Here is a 16,194-nt window from a genome sequence, read left to right on the forward strand (position 1 = left end):
CTTGGGGAAGGTAGTTCTTTATGTGCATCCTTCCCAGATATGAAAGGCCAGGAGCAACTTCCCAGCCCCATCCCTCATTGTGATAGTTGAGAAGTACCCCTGACGTTTCCAGACCCACCCTCTAGAGGGCGGTAGCTTCCCAAATTGAGAAAATGATTGGTAGTCGATTTTTAGATGATTTTGGAGAGAATGAAATACTGTTAATTTTACAAGTTAAAATTGTGACCATTATATTTCTATGTACTGTTCATAGATTGGAGCTTAGGCCTGAATCTTTAGATTAAATGAAGAAAATATGGTAAACTTGGCATTTGTGGAAAAATACAGAACCCCAAAACTGATGCTGTATTTACCCTGAAAACTTACAATGTATTTTAGAGAGCAGAACATTTCTCCCTCCTTATCTTCTCTCTAGGCTTTTACACCTCTCTACTAGCAAAGATTCCATTTTTAAATGTTCATAACTTATATTCTCAGGTTTCTCTTACCTCTAAAATTCAATGGTTACGTTTTGACCGAGGAGTATCTAAAAAATGTTCCAATGTACCTTGCAATGTATCAGTGCAATTTACTAAGTAAGTTTCAGTTTCTCTGGTTATATCAGTCTCTTTGGGTCATCATTTTCTCATCTATAAAATGAGGGAGTTACACTATATATTTCTCAGTCCTAACCTTTTATGATTCTCAGCAAAAACAGGCAGGAAAGCCAGGAAAGAATGGTTACAATACCTCAGACAGAAAAAAGAAAAGGCCCTCTGAGCATAAGGCAATGAACTGCTGCTAGAATCTGCTATTAATTTACATTCTGCCAACCTAATGCAGCCAAGGATCACTGCCGGTCTATCCAACTGATCCACAGCGGATTTGCTATAAGAAAGTTCTCTTACTGTGTTGGTTTCTAAGTCAGCTTACTGATACTTTATTATTATTTTTTTTTTTTTTGCAGTACGCAGGCCTCTCACCGTTGTGGCCTCTCCCGTTGTGGAGCACAGGCTCCGGACGCGCAGGCTCAGTGGCCATGGCACACGGGCCCAGCCGCTCCGCGGCACGTGGGATCTTCCCGGACCGGGGCACGAACCCGTGTCCCCTGCATCGGCAGGCGGACTCTCAACCACTGCGCCACCAGGGAAGCCCAGCTTACTGACACTTATTAATCCATTGAACTAAGTGCGAAGACTGCCCTTCCATCACTAATCATTTACACTGTGGCAGCATGCAAGAATTAGTAAAGAGTAGAAATTAATGGCAAGGTGTCAGGACAGCCCCCTCCTGTCCACAGGACAGAGGCTGAAGTACCCCCATCTCTCTTCCCACCACCCCTGCCGTCACCTTTAAAACAGCAGCATTTTCTTCAAAGTTACAAAGTGAAGCTTAACACATTTGTATTTTTAATTACCATAAACAGCAAGCCCTACCAATCATCAGGGCTTTACTGTGTAGTTCCCCAGAGTCCAAATGTGTTTATGATACTTGGGACACTTCCCATGACAACCAAGAAGTGGAGCACAAGATGCAATCCTGTGTGCTTGTGTTTCTTGATCACTCAGACGCTTTTTGCAAAATGGAAATCAAGGCTAGTTTCCTGCAGATGACTAACTTGGAGCTCCAGCTGTGCCAGACATGGCAGAGCTGTTAATCACTGAGTAGGAACCCAGCACTGAAGCTGAGGCGAGCTGTTTTGTCGATGGCCTCTGACCATTTACCCTGGCTTCCCTCCCACTTGGCTCTGTCTTGTGGAGCAATAGAATCATTTCCATTCTTTCTCAGAATGTTCCATTTTCTCTTGGCGGCTCTCCTCCTCCCCGGGGGATTGTTTTCTTTCAACTGTCAAAGAGTAGTGCTTAAACAATAAAAACAAAACTTCAGACTCACGTGAATCCAATAGATAGCACCTCTGCCTGCTCTTAATGTCTCTGTCATGTTGTCTGCCCCACTGATGCCCTGTAGTGGGTGGGAATGGCTAAAGATTAACATTTTAGGGGCTTCCCTGGTGGCGCAGTGGTTGGGAGTCCGCCTGCCAATGCAGGGGATGCGGGTTCGTGCCCCGGTCTGGGAGGATCCCAGATGCCACAGAGCGGCCGGGCCCATGAGCCATGGCCGCTGAGCCTGCGCGTCCGGAGCCTGTGCTCCACAATGGGAGAGGCCGCAGCATGAGGGGCCCGCATACCGCAAAAAAAAAAAAAAAAAAAGAAAAGAAAATTAACGTTTTAACATCATATAGGAATGATGCCTCACTTTTCCCCTTCATGTCAAAGACCATCGATATTCTCTCATTTAGTACAGGAGTTTCATGATCTGAATATACCTAAGAGCATACTTAATATACCCATGGCTTGGAGCCCCAGGTTCCTGTTTTGCAGAAGCTTGCTTTTGCTTCTCAAACAATTCTCAGAATTTACCTTCTGGCTAATCAACCTAGTGGAAGAATTTGGTCATAATATTCTCACTGGTAGGTGCAACAGGTATGATGCTTAATCACAGTCAGTACATCTGGCCAGGAGTATTGGTAAATCTGAGAAAACTGAGGCCACACAGAGATACACGTGCTAGAGAACACATCATCAGGTAATTTTGGACATGAGAGACTGCCAAGATCCTTTCTAACTTTTCAGTAATTCCCTGGAAAACAGCCAGCATTCAGTACAGGAATGAATGAATTAGAACGAGAGGACTTTTCTATTTGGGGTGTTGTTTTTTGCCTTCCCTGAAAAATAGCAATAGAGCAGACTTAAATTTGCTTAGTAGCACTGACACTTTTCTAGGGTTTCTTCCCGTCCTGCCTAAATGCAATACCTTAAGATAGTTGTATTTGAGACTATTCCTAGCTGCTATGATCACATGATAGCCCATATAGCTTCTTTTAATTCCTTACATTCTTATAATAATACTAGTGGCTAGCCCTTATTTAGCACATACAATGAGCCAGGCACTGTTTTAAGCATTTTATATAGGTTAACTGTATCCTTAGAACAACCCCATGTAGGAGGTATATACTATTATTACCTGTATTTAGAGATGAAGCTGAGGTAAAAGTAATTGCCCAGGGTCACACAACTAATGAGTGACAGAGCCGTGATTCAAACACAAGCTCCAGTACCCTGTGGGTTTGTTTAATTATACAGTAAAAATGACTTTTTTTTCCCCTTTCAATGTACAGTTCTATGGATTTTTAATATACATATAGGTTCGTTTAACAACCATCATAATCAGGACAGAAAAGTTCCAACAACACCCAGGTTTTTAACCACCCAACAATACTTCCTGTATTTACTAGAATCCATTACAAATCTAAAAGCGAGAACTTTTCAACCTTAGGAGGGAAATGTGTTATCTTAGAAAAGAAAACCACTTTGAAGGCCTCCAAAGAAGGTAATGACACAATTTTCTTGTAAACTCTGTGTTACTGACCCTTCCTAATTTCCTTTGAATCCTCCCATATACAATTCCAGCCTGAGAAGAATATTCCTAAAAACAATTCCTCAGAGCTGGTGTGTGTGTGTGTGCGTGTGTGTGCGTGTGTGTGCGTGTGTGTGCACGCACGGTGTGCTGCACCCTTGCTGTCTTACTTCAGCAATGCTGCCCAAACCTAAACAAGTGTCCCACTGTGATTTCCGTGCTGTCTTACCATCTCAGGCAGCTTTAAAACGAAAGTGCTTTCATAGCTGGCTGGGAATCTTTTCACATTGCTAGTGAGCTTTGCCAAGTACCACGGACAGATCACAGCATGAGTGGAGATCCTAACCCACAATCCTGATTAAGAAAAAAGGAGGGCTTCCCTAGTGGTGCAGTGGTTAAGAGTCCGCCTGCCGATGCAGGGGATACGAGTTCGTGCCCCGGTCCGGGAAGATCCCACATGCCACAGAGCGACTGGGCCCATGAGCCATGGCCGCTGAGCCTGTGCGTCTGGAGCCTGTGCTCCGCAACGGGAGAGGCCACAACAGTGAGAGGCCCGCGTACCGCAAAAAAAAAAAAAAAAAAAAGAAAAGAAAATAGGAAATTACATACACAGGAAATTTGGAATGCAAACATCCAAAGAATTAGATCACTAAACTATCCTAAAATAGAAACCTATTTAAAATCCTGATCCTATTAGTGACATAGGAGAACTGGTGGTCCGTATTTATTCACAAAACCAATAGCTTCAAAAACAAAATTTGGCCCTGAACTTAAGTGGCCTTGTCTTTTGTACTTGTGTAGCACTCATCCTGTTTCCTGTTCCTTTTCACATCTTACTTTCACTAAAAGGGGATCCTGGTTGCCCACTTAAAGGCTTTTTATTAATCTCCAGTTTTCCTCAGCATTTAACATCCGGCCTAAAAAGATTTTTTTCCTGTCTTTGACTTTAAACTATGGTTAAATATTCAACAGGAAGGAAAATTAGAAAAATGGGGACGACTGTCCCTTAAAATATCGGATGAAAGATGTATTTTATTGAAGCACTAGCTAAAAAAATTTGTTTTTCACTGGACAACTAAGGCTATTACATAAAGTAATTCTGAGGAATGTGTTGAAGATTTGCAGCACAGGGACTTGGCTAAGACTGTTCAATAAAAGATAACAATGCTTAGCAGTCCCACTAACCCACCAACTCTACCATTCAGCGTGGCTTCAGTAACTTCTAGGTACAGTTACTCATTTGTCAATTGGAAACGCTTCTTTTTTAACCAGATTGAGGGCATAATTAGGTTTGTATCCACATATGTTGCTGAGCAGCTAACCACCCCAAAACTTAGTGACTTGAAACAGCTTCTATTTGGCTCTTTAGTTGGGCAGTTTAATCTGGGCTCTGCTCAGTGTTTCTTCTGCTCTATGGGGACATGCATTTACAGACCTCAGTCCATGTCAGAAGCTTCAGCTGCGATGGCTGTAATAGGTGAGAAACCTGGACCTTTTTCCATGGGTCCCTCTCTCTACCTAGAATATCATCCTAAAGTAGGCTAGTTCAGGCTTGTTCACAAGGTCATCATGTTCAGAAAAAGCATGAGAGTAGAAGCTGCAAAGCCTCTGGAGGCTGAAGCCCAGAAATCACGCAATGTCACTCTTCTGCATTCTATTGGTCAAAGCAAGTCGCAATGGCAGCACAGACTCAAGCTGACTGGAAGGGCTGCAAAGAATCTGTGGCCACTTTCATCCACCACAAGGTTTCAGCATGTTCATCACCTTGAGGAAAATGCAGTATAACATGCTATATATTCTAACCTATGTGAAGAGAATCCATTGTAAATTTATCAAATAAGAAATCTGATGCTAACTTAAATTTACCTCAGGAGTCAGATACATAGAGCAGCTACGTGACTGAGAAAAGGAGGGAACACAAGGCTGTAGGATTTTGATTTCATCATAAATCTTTTAGGAATAGTTTGGTTTTTTTTTTAACTGTGGGTGTATTACTTTCCTAAATTTAAGATGACCAAAAACTCCATTCAGATGCAAATCTAAGCTATCTCCACTCCCTTACCACATAAATGATGAATGTTAAATGAACACGTTATCCATCATTTTGTTATTATAAGCAACACTAAATTAAACATCCCGAATACATACATCTTGTGTTAAAACAAACAAAAAAAACTTGAACATAAAGAGTGCAAGACATGATTACTATTAGCAAATCTGAAAGTTCTACCTTTTTTTTGAAATTTATTTTTGGCTGCGTTGGTTCTTCGTTGCTTGCACGCAGGCTTTTTAGTTGCAGCAAGTGGGCGTTATTCTTCTTTGCAGTGCGCAGGCCTCTCACTGCAGTGGCTTCTCTTGTTGCGGAACATGGGCTCTAGGCGTGTGGGTTTCAGTAGTTGTGGCTCACGGGCTCTAGCTTGTGGCACACGGGCTTAGTTGCTCTGCGGCATGTAGGATCTTGCTGGACCAGGGCTCGAACCCGTGTCCCCCGCATTGGCAGGCGGATTCTTAACCACTGCTCCACCAGGGAAGCCCTGAAAGAAGTTCTATCTTAAGAACACAAGCATAAAAATAACTTGTAAGGCTGTAAGATATTATGGGTTCCCTGAATCACTCACTTCACATGGCGTCCACTCTCAAAGTACTTCCAAAGTGTCAACCAATTTTGGCAATAATTAAAGTGATAAAACCAGATATATCCATACAATAAAACATGATGCGATAGTTGTAGAGAATGAAAATAGTCCTAAATACTGACTAAAGATCTCCAAATTCTACTCATTGCAGAGTATCAATAATCTCAGTTATGTAAAATGCATAGAAATCAAGCATTTAACATGCATACACATATGGAGGTAAAGAGTTAATATTAACCATTAATAGTATTTAATTCTTAAGAAACAAATGAGAGTAAGAAGACTAGTAGGAAGAGAGCTAGTCAAGATAGATTTTAACGTGTTTGAGTTTTATAAGTATGCAGTTGTACGTGCATTATGTGATCTTTAAAAAGTAATTAGAGCACAAAAAAAAAATGAAATGAAAGGTGTGGTATTTCAAAATCAATATAAGAATTAGGATTCTGTTCTCTAAAATTGCCCCTTCTGGTGGTAGAATCTTGACCACTGGTAAATTTCCACAACTTAATCCTTAAGGCATTCCATCAAGCTTTCATAAATTTTATAGCACTGTTACAAGATAAGCAGAGAGAAATGTGATAAATCTGAGTTTCAGTCGTTCAGTGTAATAGTCTCACGAGAGTCTCATTTAGGAAGCCTGAAAGGGCACCCTCCCCCAACCCCACAGGATGAATGGGGGTAAACAAATGACTGTGAGATAACACAGAAACAAGAACCTGGGTCTATGGGGAAAGGGGAAAGAAAGCTCTTTTTGATAGAGATTATCAGTTACCATAAAAGATATAATTGACTCAAGCAAAAAATCAATATACGCTAAAATCACTGGGTTTGTTGAAGATAATTTCGCTTTATCATCCCACAGAATGTTAATTACAAAGGGAAATAAATAATAACTTAGTGGAGAAATCTGGTAGACAACACATTAACCAAATAGTAAAAATTAACACAACCAATAACGGCATCATGTGTCTTCTGACGTAATGCACCAGTACTTACTATTCCTGCCAAGATGCATAACCTGAATTGAGGCATGAAGAAGCAATCAGAATAATCCAAATTAAGGAGCATTCTTTAAACAGCTTCCAACTCTTCATGCTGTGAAGGACGAATGCTAAGGAGTTATTCCAAATTAAAGGAAACTGAAGAGATGTGACAACTAAATACAATGAGGGATTAGGAACAGGGAGATTGTTAAAGATTAGTATTAAGCGATTTGGCACAATCTGAACTACACCAATCTTTAAAGTCCTGAATTTGATTTTTACAGTACGATTGTACAAGAGAATGCCCTTATCCTTAGGAGATACAAACTGATGTATTCAGAGATGAAGGGGTATGCCTACAACTTAATTTCTGGGGGTCCACCACATAAGACACACATAATATACAGAAGGCAAAATGTGAGTGGTGGATCCAAATAATGGGTACACAAGATTTCAGGGTACCACTGCTCCAACTTCTCTGTAAGTTTAAACATTTGTTTCTTAAAGTCGCTTTCTCAAGACTTGCTATTTCCTGCTACTTGAGTGAACTCTCCTCCTTGCCTTGCTAATGCATCCAGATAATACCGACGTCTATGAACCAAGATTTCTGTATTACCAGAATTTTTAAGTTACAGTAAAACGACCATTGTATATTAATTAGTTGAAATTAAGGAGAAGCACACACACAGAAAAACACCACAAACACAATCCTTGGCCTGGGCAATCAACTATTTGCCCTTCTAAGGGCCAGATATTGTTTTAGGTACTTGAGTAAAGCAGTGAATACAAAAGCATTCTGACTCTAGTGGAGATTACAATATCATCTGACACAAAAACCCACATACTACTTTAACATTAAAAGCTATTTTGCAAGACATGGAAGAGAAGCAGGTGGCTTATACAACTTAATCAATGCCAAACAGAGGAAGCACTTTATATATTTAAGGATACTTACTTGCTTTGTTATCTAGTGGAAAAGGTCTTAATACTAAAACTACATGCCAAGCACTAGGCTAAGTGCTTAAGAAGCACTTAACACTCGGGAATTCCCTGGCGGTCCAGTGGTTCGCACTCGGTGCTTCCAATGCCATTGCTCAGGTTCAATCTCTGATCGGGGAACTAAGATCCCATAAGCCATGCAGCAGAGACAAAAAAAATATTTAAAAAACCAACAAAAGCATTTAACACTCAAAAGCCACTCTATGGATAGAAGTACCATATGCCCCCATTTTCTGGATGAAGAAACAGGTTCAGTAAAGTTAAAAATGATTTGCCCAATTACAGTAGTAAGAGGCCCATCGTGAACCAGCTCTAATTGCAAGGCCAACCAAGCACTTAGTACAGCAAGCATCAAAATCCTTTAAAAAGGCATTTTGTGACACTGAAACTTCCCGATTACCAGAGATCAGTACATTATCCTTAGCATCTTCACCAACCTGCCCTTATGGAGCTGAAGACGAGACCTCTGAAGTACTCTTGGAGGGGAGCTCATACTACCGTACCGTTAACTCTGCCTACAAACTAGGGTCAAGCCCTTAGTGAGACATGAGCAGAATACAAGCATGGCCAAAGGGTAAACGTAAAATGGATGACTGAGAAAGGAGTAGCAAAGGACTGGAGAAACACACTTGTAACCAAACACACTTGTAACTTGAGGGTAACAAACCAAGTCACACATCAATAACATTTATATATTCGTGATAAATTCCCCATATATCCTTAGTTAGGCAGAAATTTTCATACTTCTTGTTATCGATTCCACCATGCCAATAAAATAAATGGTGGAAATTCATTTTGCTTTTCGCTGATAAAGTCTTGCAGGAGGGGAAAGAGGGTGAATCACTCATCAATTCAACAAAAAATATGCGTTCTTTCCTGACTCACGATCTTCTAGGTCACCTGCTGCATCAGGACAGAATGCAATCCAGTTGTTCTGATGTTTCTCCAACTCACTCTCCCTTTTCTCTCAAGTCCAAAAATACCTAAGCCTTCAACATAAAGCACAACTGTTTATTTCCATTAACAAAGGAAGCAGAACCTTACTACAATATGGCTTATCACTTTCCCTTGGATTTCACTTTCATCTCAGACTTCCACTAGTAGAGTAAAATCCTTAAAATACTGCCCTAGCATTCAGTGAACACTCAATGTAAGTTAATCTTATTTTCCCTTCAATGCATCTTTTTCCAATTATGCGTGAAAATTTACTGATACCAGGCCTGCTACTGAGAATGGACATGTATATTACAACTGTTAAGGGGACCTGTGGTTTGGAAAATATTACCGCATAAAACTTCCTATAAAATTGTCTTCAGGTTGTTTCTCCCCTACCTCCACATCCACTTCCCAGAATGCAGATTATAGGAAGAGAGGATTTGGACTACTACCCACTGGATTGTTTACCCCAAATAAAGACTTCCACAACCTTTCTACTTCTAGGTTATCTGGGGGAAAATATTTTGAGAATTATTAATACACTTGCAGTTCCGGTCAAATAAATTTGGCTTCCTTGACATTTGATGTACCAAAAATAAACAAAGGCATAAAATGCTTTTTAAAACTTTATTTCAACATAACTATGCATACAGAAATACACTCATATGGGTTAATAGAATGCAATTTAACTTATCCTACACAATTTGGACCAAAAACCTGGTACATGGTTTGCTTCAAAAAAAAAAAAGGATTTGCAATCTGGTTTATTTTTCATCTATTACAAATGTATATATATATAAAAAAGATACTCCATCAAATGCTGCTAAAGCAAACAGCAAGATCCTTGAGAAATTAACCTTTGGTTTGTCTCTGAAAAGTAACAGGTATTGCACTGTAAAACTTTACAAAACTGGTGCAACAAAACATTGTTGTAATGTTTCAATGCCAGTTCACAAAGTTCAATAACTAATGGATGTTGATGAGGGTGAGGAGAGCCTATGCATACATGTGAAAATATAAAAGGTATCCGATCTAGTTAATATTGCATGTAGATCCCGAATCAACTCAAACCAAGATTCAGATAATTTCTTAAATCTGAATTAACACTATCAGTCCAGTTCATCTGCTGAGGTCAAAAGGAAACTCTGCACAGTAGCTGTTTTCCTGATTTGTGCAAAAAAGAAAATTAAGTTTCTTCCCCAGCATTTTAGTCCAGAACTACAGCAAAGTATTTCATCCATTGTCAACATTCATGGGGTGAGAGGCAATGAGGTTACTTAGGCTTAAATCTGAATTAGCACTCAGATGCAAGAGTCCCCAAAGTTAAGGACCACATGACTTTAGAAGTGACTCTAAAAAATAAAATGGCCCTTCCTGGAAGACTAGAGCAAAACATCTAGCAATAGTTATAAGAAGTCTTATCAATAAAATGTAGCCCTTTGTGAATTACACCTCAATTTAAAAAAAAAAAAAAAGAGCCCCAAAGAAGCAGCTCTGAAAAGAGGAAAAAAATATAACTTAAAATATCTTGAAAAGCAATGTGAATATAGGTGCAGAAGATAGTTAAAAGAGATCTATTTTTACAAGGCTACCTAGCATTAGGCTTATAATGTATTCTAAGTATTTCAACTTTCACTCTAATACTAAACATCAATTTATAAACAAGATGTTCACTTTTTATTCTGTTATCAAAAGGGAAAAGTCTAGCTTCAATCCTATCCAGTGGAGGGGAAACTGAGAAAACAAAAAGATTCAAACAGTCTCATGCAAATAGCACATTTTTCAAATGGAAGAACTCCCAACTAGACCAGAAGTTCATATTACTAATATACTTTTCAATGAAACAATTTTTAATAAGAACAAATACATGGCATTAAGGTTCAGAACCTAATATAGGCCTGACAATCAAGTCCTTGTTTTCTGGAGGAAAGGCCTCAAGTTCATTCAATTTCCAGTAACAATGTTTTCACAGATCACTTTAATAATAAGGGGTTTTAATTTCCTTCACATTTTTGTTTTTGGAATTCTAGTTTTAAATCTAAATAAGAAAATTAGTCCAATTCCCCAGAAGTCATATTTTTTTCTTTTGAAGTGTCAAAGAATCCACAAAACCTCTTCCCCAAACTGATTCCCAATCTCCAATTTGAACTTAACACAAATATTTTCATATGTACTGTAAAAGGTAACTTTTTAACATAAAATGTATCCATGAATATTAAATCTAGTTGTTAGAAAGGTTTAACTAGCTTTATAATTTAAGTTTTAAAACATAAATATTTGCAGATTGATCTGTATGACAATGATTGTCAGAGCTGAGAATTCACCTACAATTCAACAAAACACACACCAGTAACAAACAACTTACTCATGTCTTGAGAAAATCTTCTGCTTCTTTAAATCTTTGGCCTCCCAGCCAATTCCAAGGTTCAAATGTCTTTTACCTTAAATTTCACTCTCAGGTTAATAAGTTTTCTACCCACACTTTAATACTTTTCCTAATCTTTCATGTTGCATTGCCAAACTCTGAAACCTGCCTCAGAGATCACCAGACAAAAGAAAATAAATGAAATATAAAGTGGTTACTTCAGAATAGAACATGGGAGGATCGGAATCAAAGTTCCCTACTGGGATCATATTTTATTTTACTGTAATGAATAACTTATCAGCAAGGAAAAAAACCTATGTTAGAGTCTTTCATATTCTTTGGTGACTGGCCAAAGAACCTACTAACAAATATGGGGTACATACTCTTTTCCATACAAAGTGGTCCTGTAGGAACACCAGAATAGCTTCCATTCATTTGAGGCCTCACCTGTAGAAAAAGGCTGTCCCGGGAACAGCCAGGACATCCCTGAGAAAGTATGATTTTTTAATCTGGACTGAACTTAACTTTCACCAGGCCTTTTTCATTGAATTCACAGGAAGTAGCAGCTGGTCTACCAGCACTCATACTACCCTTTCTCATCCTAGGTTTTCCACATAATTGCTATGGCTTTGGAATCTCACAAACTGATAATCCTGTATAACTTGAAGGAGTAACTATGCCTCCCAATTCCAGATTTGCAGCTTCCAGATAAAAATTACAGTTCTTTATTCAGCGGAGTAGCCATAAATACACCAACCATCTATGAGAAGAGGTTTTCCTCTAAGATACGATTTAACACCATACATTTAGGAAGCAAATCTACTAAAACAGGCCAAAAGTTTACTTACGGTTGGTACTTGAGATAAAAATCCATTCAGTATGGAGCCTAGTGGTTTATTTATTGTAAAGTTCAAACTGAGAGCTGTGATTCACCACATCAATTTAAAATAAATAACTTATATGAAATACAGATTCTGGCATAGATATAAGATGTTAAAATCAAAATCAATGGACTGAACCGGCATCTTTCATTTGCTCACAAATTTGAACAGACTAATATTCTGCAAAAAAGACAATTGCAGCAGGGGAAAAGAAAACTGCTCTTTTGCAAACAAGACTTAAGCATCCCTCCAAAGAGGTCAAAATAAACATGCATATATAGATATAAAGTGTTACAACACAAATGCTATTTCTAGAAAAAATTTAACTGCATAGGTTAAAAACAACAATGTGCAACATCTTAAGGCATTAAAGCACCGAAAAAAAAAAAACCCACCAAAACCACTTTTTATGACGATTGACATACACAAAACACATATACTGATCAAAACTCAGGAAGTAAATACCTGGACTGATATAACATCCATTGTTGGGAGAATTTCTCTTCAATTTAAATGTCTCTTCTCATCTCTAAAACAATTTTAAAGTGCTAACTTTATATAAAGCAGGCAAATTCTTCAAGTAATTTGCTATTTAAGTATGCTAATTTTTACAGAGCTAAACAAGGAACTAAGAATAAACTAACGTGAAACAGGAAGATAGACATGAGGAAAAAACTCACAAATTAAAGCTGAACAAATCGACAGAATGCTCTAATACCACCTTGGCCTTCTGGGTTCAATTAAAAGCAAAAGCTAATAGATTTAGATGTCCGCTGGTTTATTACACTAACTCCCTTGGCTTTGCTAAAATGTGTACATCAATAGGTACACGGATTCCTAAGGAAAAGAATGCCACTTAAAAATCAAGATTGGATACTAATTAAAGCAATTTTAAAAACAAAAGGTTGTCTATTACTACAAATGAATACAAAATGTCACAGACCTTACAAACTAAGAACTGAAGCCTTGCCCAAAGTTTATTTACTCCTGCCCTTGAGCTGCCTCTTCAAGGAAGTATACATTAACCAAATGGCGATTGAGGTGTTTGCTGTAATCTTTTTCCTTTCTAAAAGAACGATCACAGAAGATACAAACAAAATCTCCCTCGGCCACTTTGACTGCCAAGGCTTCCTTTCCATTTTTTCTACTAGTCTCTTGTGGAACTGGCCGAGCCCCATTCAATCCAGAGTCATCACTATCCTCTGACATGTTGTCACTTAGGTCACTTCCATCATGACTGTGGATGCCTTCGTCTTCATCCATTTCCTGAGACTCATTTACTGCCACGGTGACAGGAGGTGATGCCACAGTAGCTGTGGACACTGCTTCACATTTTTCTAGCGGTAGAGGAAGAAGTGGTGGTGAAGCTGGTTCTTCAACCGCCGAGTCTCTGCCGGGGGGATTCTCTGTTTTCTTCTCATCAGCGTCCATCTTCATTTCACAAAGCATAGCGTCAGCCTGACGTTTACCATCTGAAGTTTCACCCTCTGGCATATTCAAGTTTTGTTCAGAGGATGAAATACTGGCAGATGCCTTGGTAACAGCAGCAAGACCAGCTAGACTCTTATCTGCTTCCACTTTTTGAAGAGGAGCTTCTTTATGTCCTTCCCCTGCAGGGACTAATTTTTGGTCTTCTGACTCTTCCTCTTTTAAGTCTTCCTTTGGCAGAGGTGGTGATGGTGGTAAGAGATCCTGTGCACCGGCACTTTCCTTTAGAAGCTGCCTGTCTTTAACAGGCACTAAGCCAACTTCAATAAGGACTTGCTCCTTCTGTGCCATTTCACTCTGCATGTTGGTCTTTTCCTTGCCATTATCTTTGTGAGGAGACCTTTTGGGGATCGGCTCCACAGGAGGAGGAGGCTCCGCATGAACAGGCCCCTTCTGAACAACCTCGACCTCAGCATGCCCCCCGGGGGGAAGAGGTGGAGGAGGGGATGGGGGGGGAGGGGGAGGAGGAGGCGGCCGCTCCGTCTGAACGACCTCAGCATGCCGCTCAGGGGCAAGGGGAGGAGGAGGAGATGGGGGGGCGGCGGGAGGAGGCTCCGTCTGAACAGACCCCCCCTCAGCAGACTCCATGGGAGGAGGAGGCTCTATCTGAGTGGGCCTCCTCTGAGCAGGCTTGCCGCTTTTTTTACATGATTTACTTCTCAGAGTTTTCTTCTTTGCACTGTTTTTCATGCAACTACTTTGCTTTTTATTCTCCTCTACTTTGCTGTCACCCTTCGGCACTTCCTGACTATTTCTGGATTTGCTTTCTGCCTTCTTTTTCTTTTTTGTCACAGGTTCCTCATCATTCACACGTTCTTGTAAGGAACGGGCTTCAGCTTCTGTCTTCCTTTTGCTTTTCTTGCTTTTACAGCTTTTTTCTGCATTATTTCCTGGGTGCACATCCATCTCTTTAGCTTCCAGTGCCGATTTGCGAGTTCTCGTAGTCACTTGGCTTGAGGCATTACTACAAGGCTTTTTCTCTTTTGAAACATTATCTTTTTTCTCCACTTTTACAGACCTCTCGTTTTTCTTCCCAGTCACATCCCCCTTCATTTTTGTCTGCTCTGTTTCTGTTTTCTCATTGGTGATTTTGTTATCAGGCAAGTCAGCCTCTCGCTTTTTGGTTTTCTTTAGCTTCACTTTTGAGACATCCATGGTCTTATTAGGACAAGTAGGATGCTTAGATTTGAAATGATACTGCAGATTACACTTCTTGGAAGCTGCGTACTCGCATACAGGGCAGTTGAACTGCCGTGGATTAACATGTAGCTCCACGTGTTTTTTGAAGTTACTTCTATCTGCTGTTTTGTAGTCACAGTGTGGGCAGTTAAGAGGTTTAGGCCCATTGTGAACCTGTCTTGCGTGACGGGTTACTTCATGTTGATTAGAGGCCACATAACTGCACTGGTCACACTTAAATGGCTTCTCACCTGAAGGTAAATGAGAGACGTTGCAGAAGGCATACATTAAGAAATGAATTCAAGATTTACTCAAGCATACTTGTAAGGAATTGGATATATGTAAAAAAGCAAACAAACAAAAAACCACCAAAACTATTTCTTGAAGACTTTATCATGCAAATTACATTTACCATATTTATTTGTATATCCTTCCTCTATCTCTTGACATTGATTCTCATAACAAATGGGAGAATAATTATATCAGTTAATCACCATCTTCAAAAAAGTTCATCAAGCTAGGGCTCTCCAGCACTAATAAAGGACACAGATTCATCAAGAAATACACAATTACTGGAAAAGTGACTTGGGCTCTTGATGTTAATTTTGGGGCAAAGGCACTCAAAGAGATAAGATAATTTTAAAGTTTTTATGTTTAGTTAAAACAAATGTATAATGGAATAGAACAGAAAAATCCCATACAGTTCAGATAAACCTTGAGACTTCAAAAGAAATATTATACACTCTAGGCTACACTCCCAGACCTTCTGTGTGAAAGTTTTAAAAGAATGCTTTGTCTTCAGGGAGCAAAAGGATTTTCCTTTAAATTTAACCCTTTTGTGCATCGTGGCAAGAGCTGAGTCAAGTTTTACTTAGCAAACTTTTTCACTGCTGGAGTTTCTATTCTGCAGCAAAAATATAACAAGTCAGAAATCTTTTCTTGATTTTCTCCCACCTTCTTCTAAAGAATGGGCAAAGAAACTAGGTAAATGAAAAGGGGCATACAAATATATATGGTATATAAAATTAGCAAAGAAAGTAATCACACGTACATACAAGACTAGAAGCCCACCCCCAACCCCCAAATTAAAGGCATTAAGATTAACTCATTCTATCTGAATACATACCCATCTAGATCACACTCTAGCAAATATTACCAAATGGTATCCATACCCCACTGGTCCAATGGAATGCATAGCAGAAAAATGGAAATTGACATTTATGAAAATTCATCTCTCAAACATTCTCAAATTCACATCAAATCTTATTTAATGTTTTCATAAAGCAAAACTACTCAGACATGAAGTAAAACCATGTAGATGGTGAGCTTTA

General features: G+C 39.3%; 1 protein-coding gene across 6 annotated transcripts in view; it reads right to left on the minus strand.

The window, feature by feature from the left end:
* Positions 1-9,563: 9,563 nt before the first annotated feature.
* The window catches only part of LOC101286016 (RE1-silencing transcription factor), a 167,613-nt gene continuing 160,982 nt past the window's right edge, over positions 9,564-16,194 (minus strand). For all 6 annotated transcript variants that reach the window (XM_049709304.1, XM_049709302.1, XM_049709303.1 and 3 more), the window contains one exon: positions 9,564-15,114. In XM_049709304.1, coding sequence (XP_049565261.1) covers positions 13,178-15,114 — 1,937 coding nt within the window. In that variant the 3' untranslated portion in view covers positions 9,564-13,177. The remainder of the gene's footprint in view (positions 15,115-16,194) is intronic.

The sequence above is a fragment of the Orcinus orca genome, chromosome 4 (assembly GCF_937001465.1).
Source record: "Orcinus orca chromosome 4, mOrcOrc1.1, whole genome shotgun sequence".
NCBI classification, from domain to species: Eukaryota; Metazoa; Chordata; class Mammalia; order Artiodactyla; family Delphinidae; genus Orcinus; species Orcinus orca.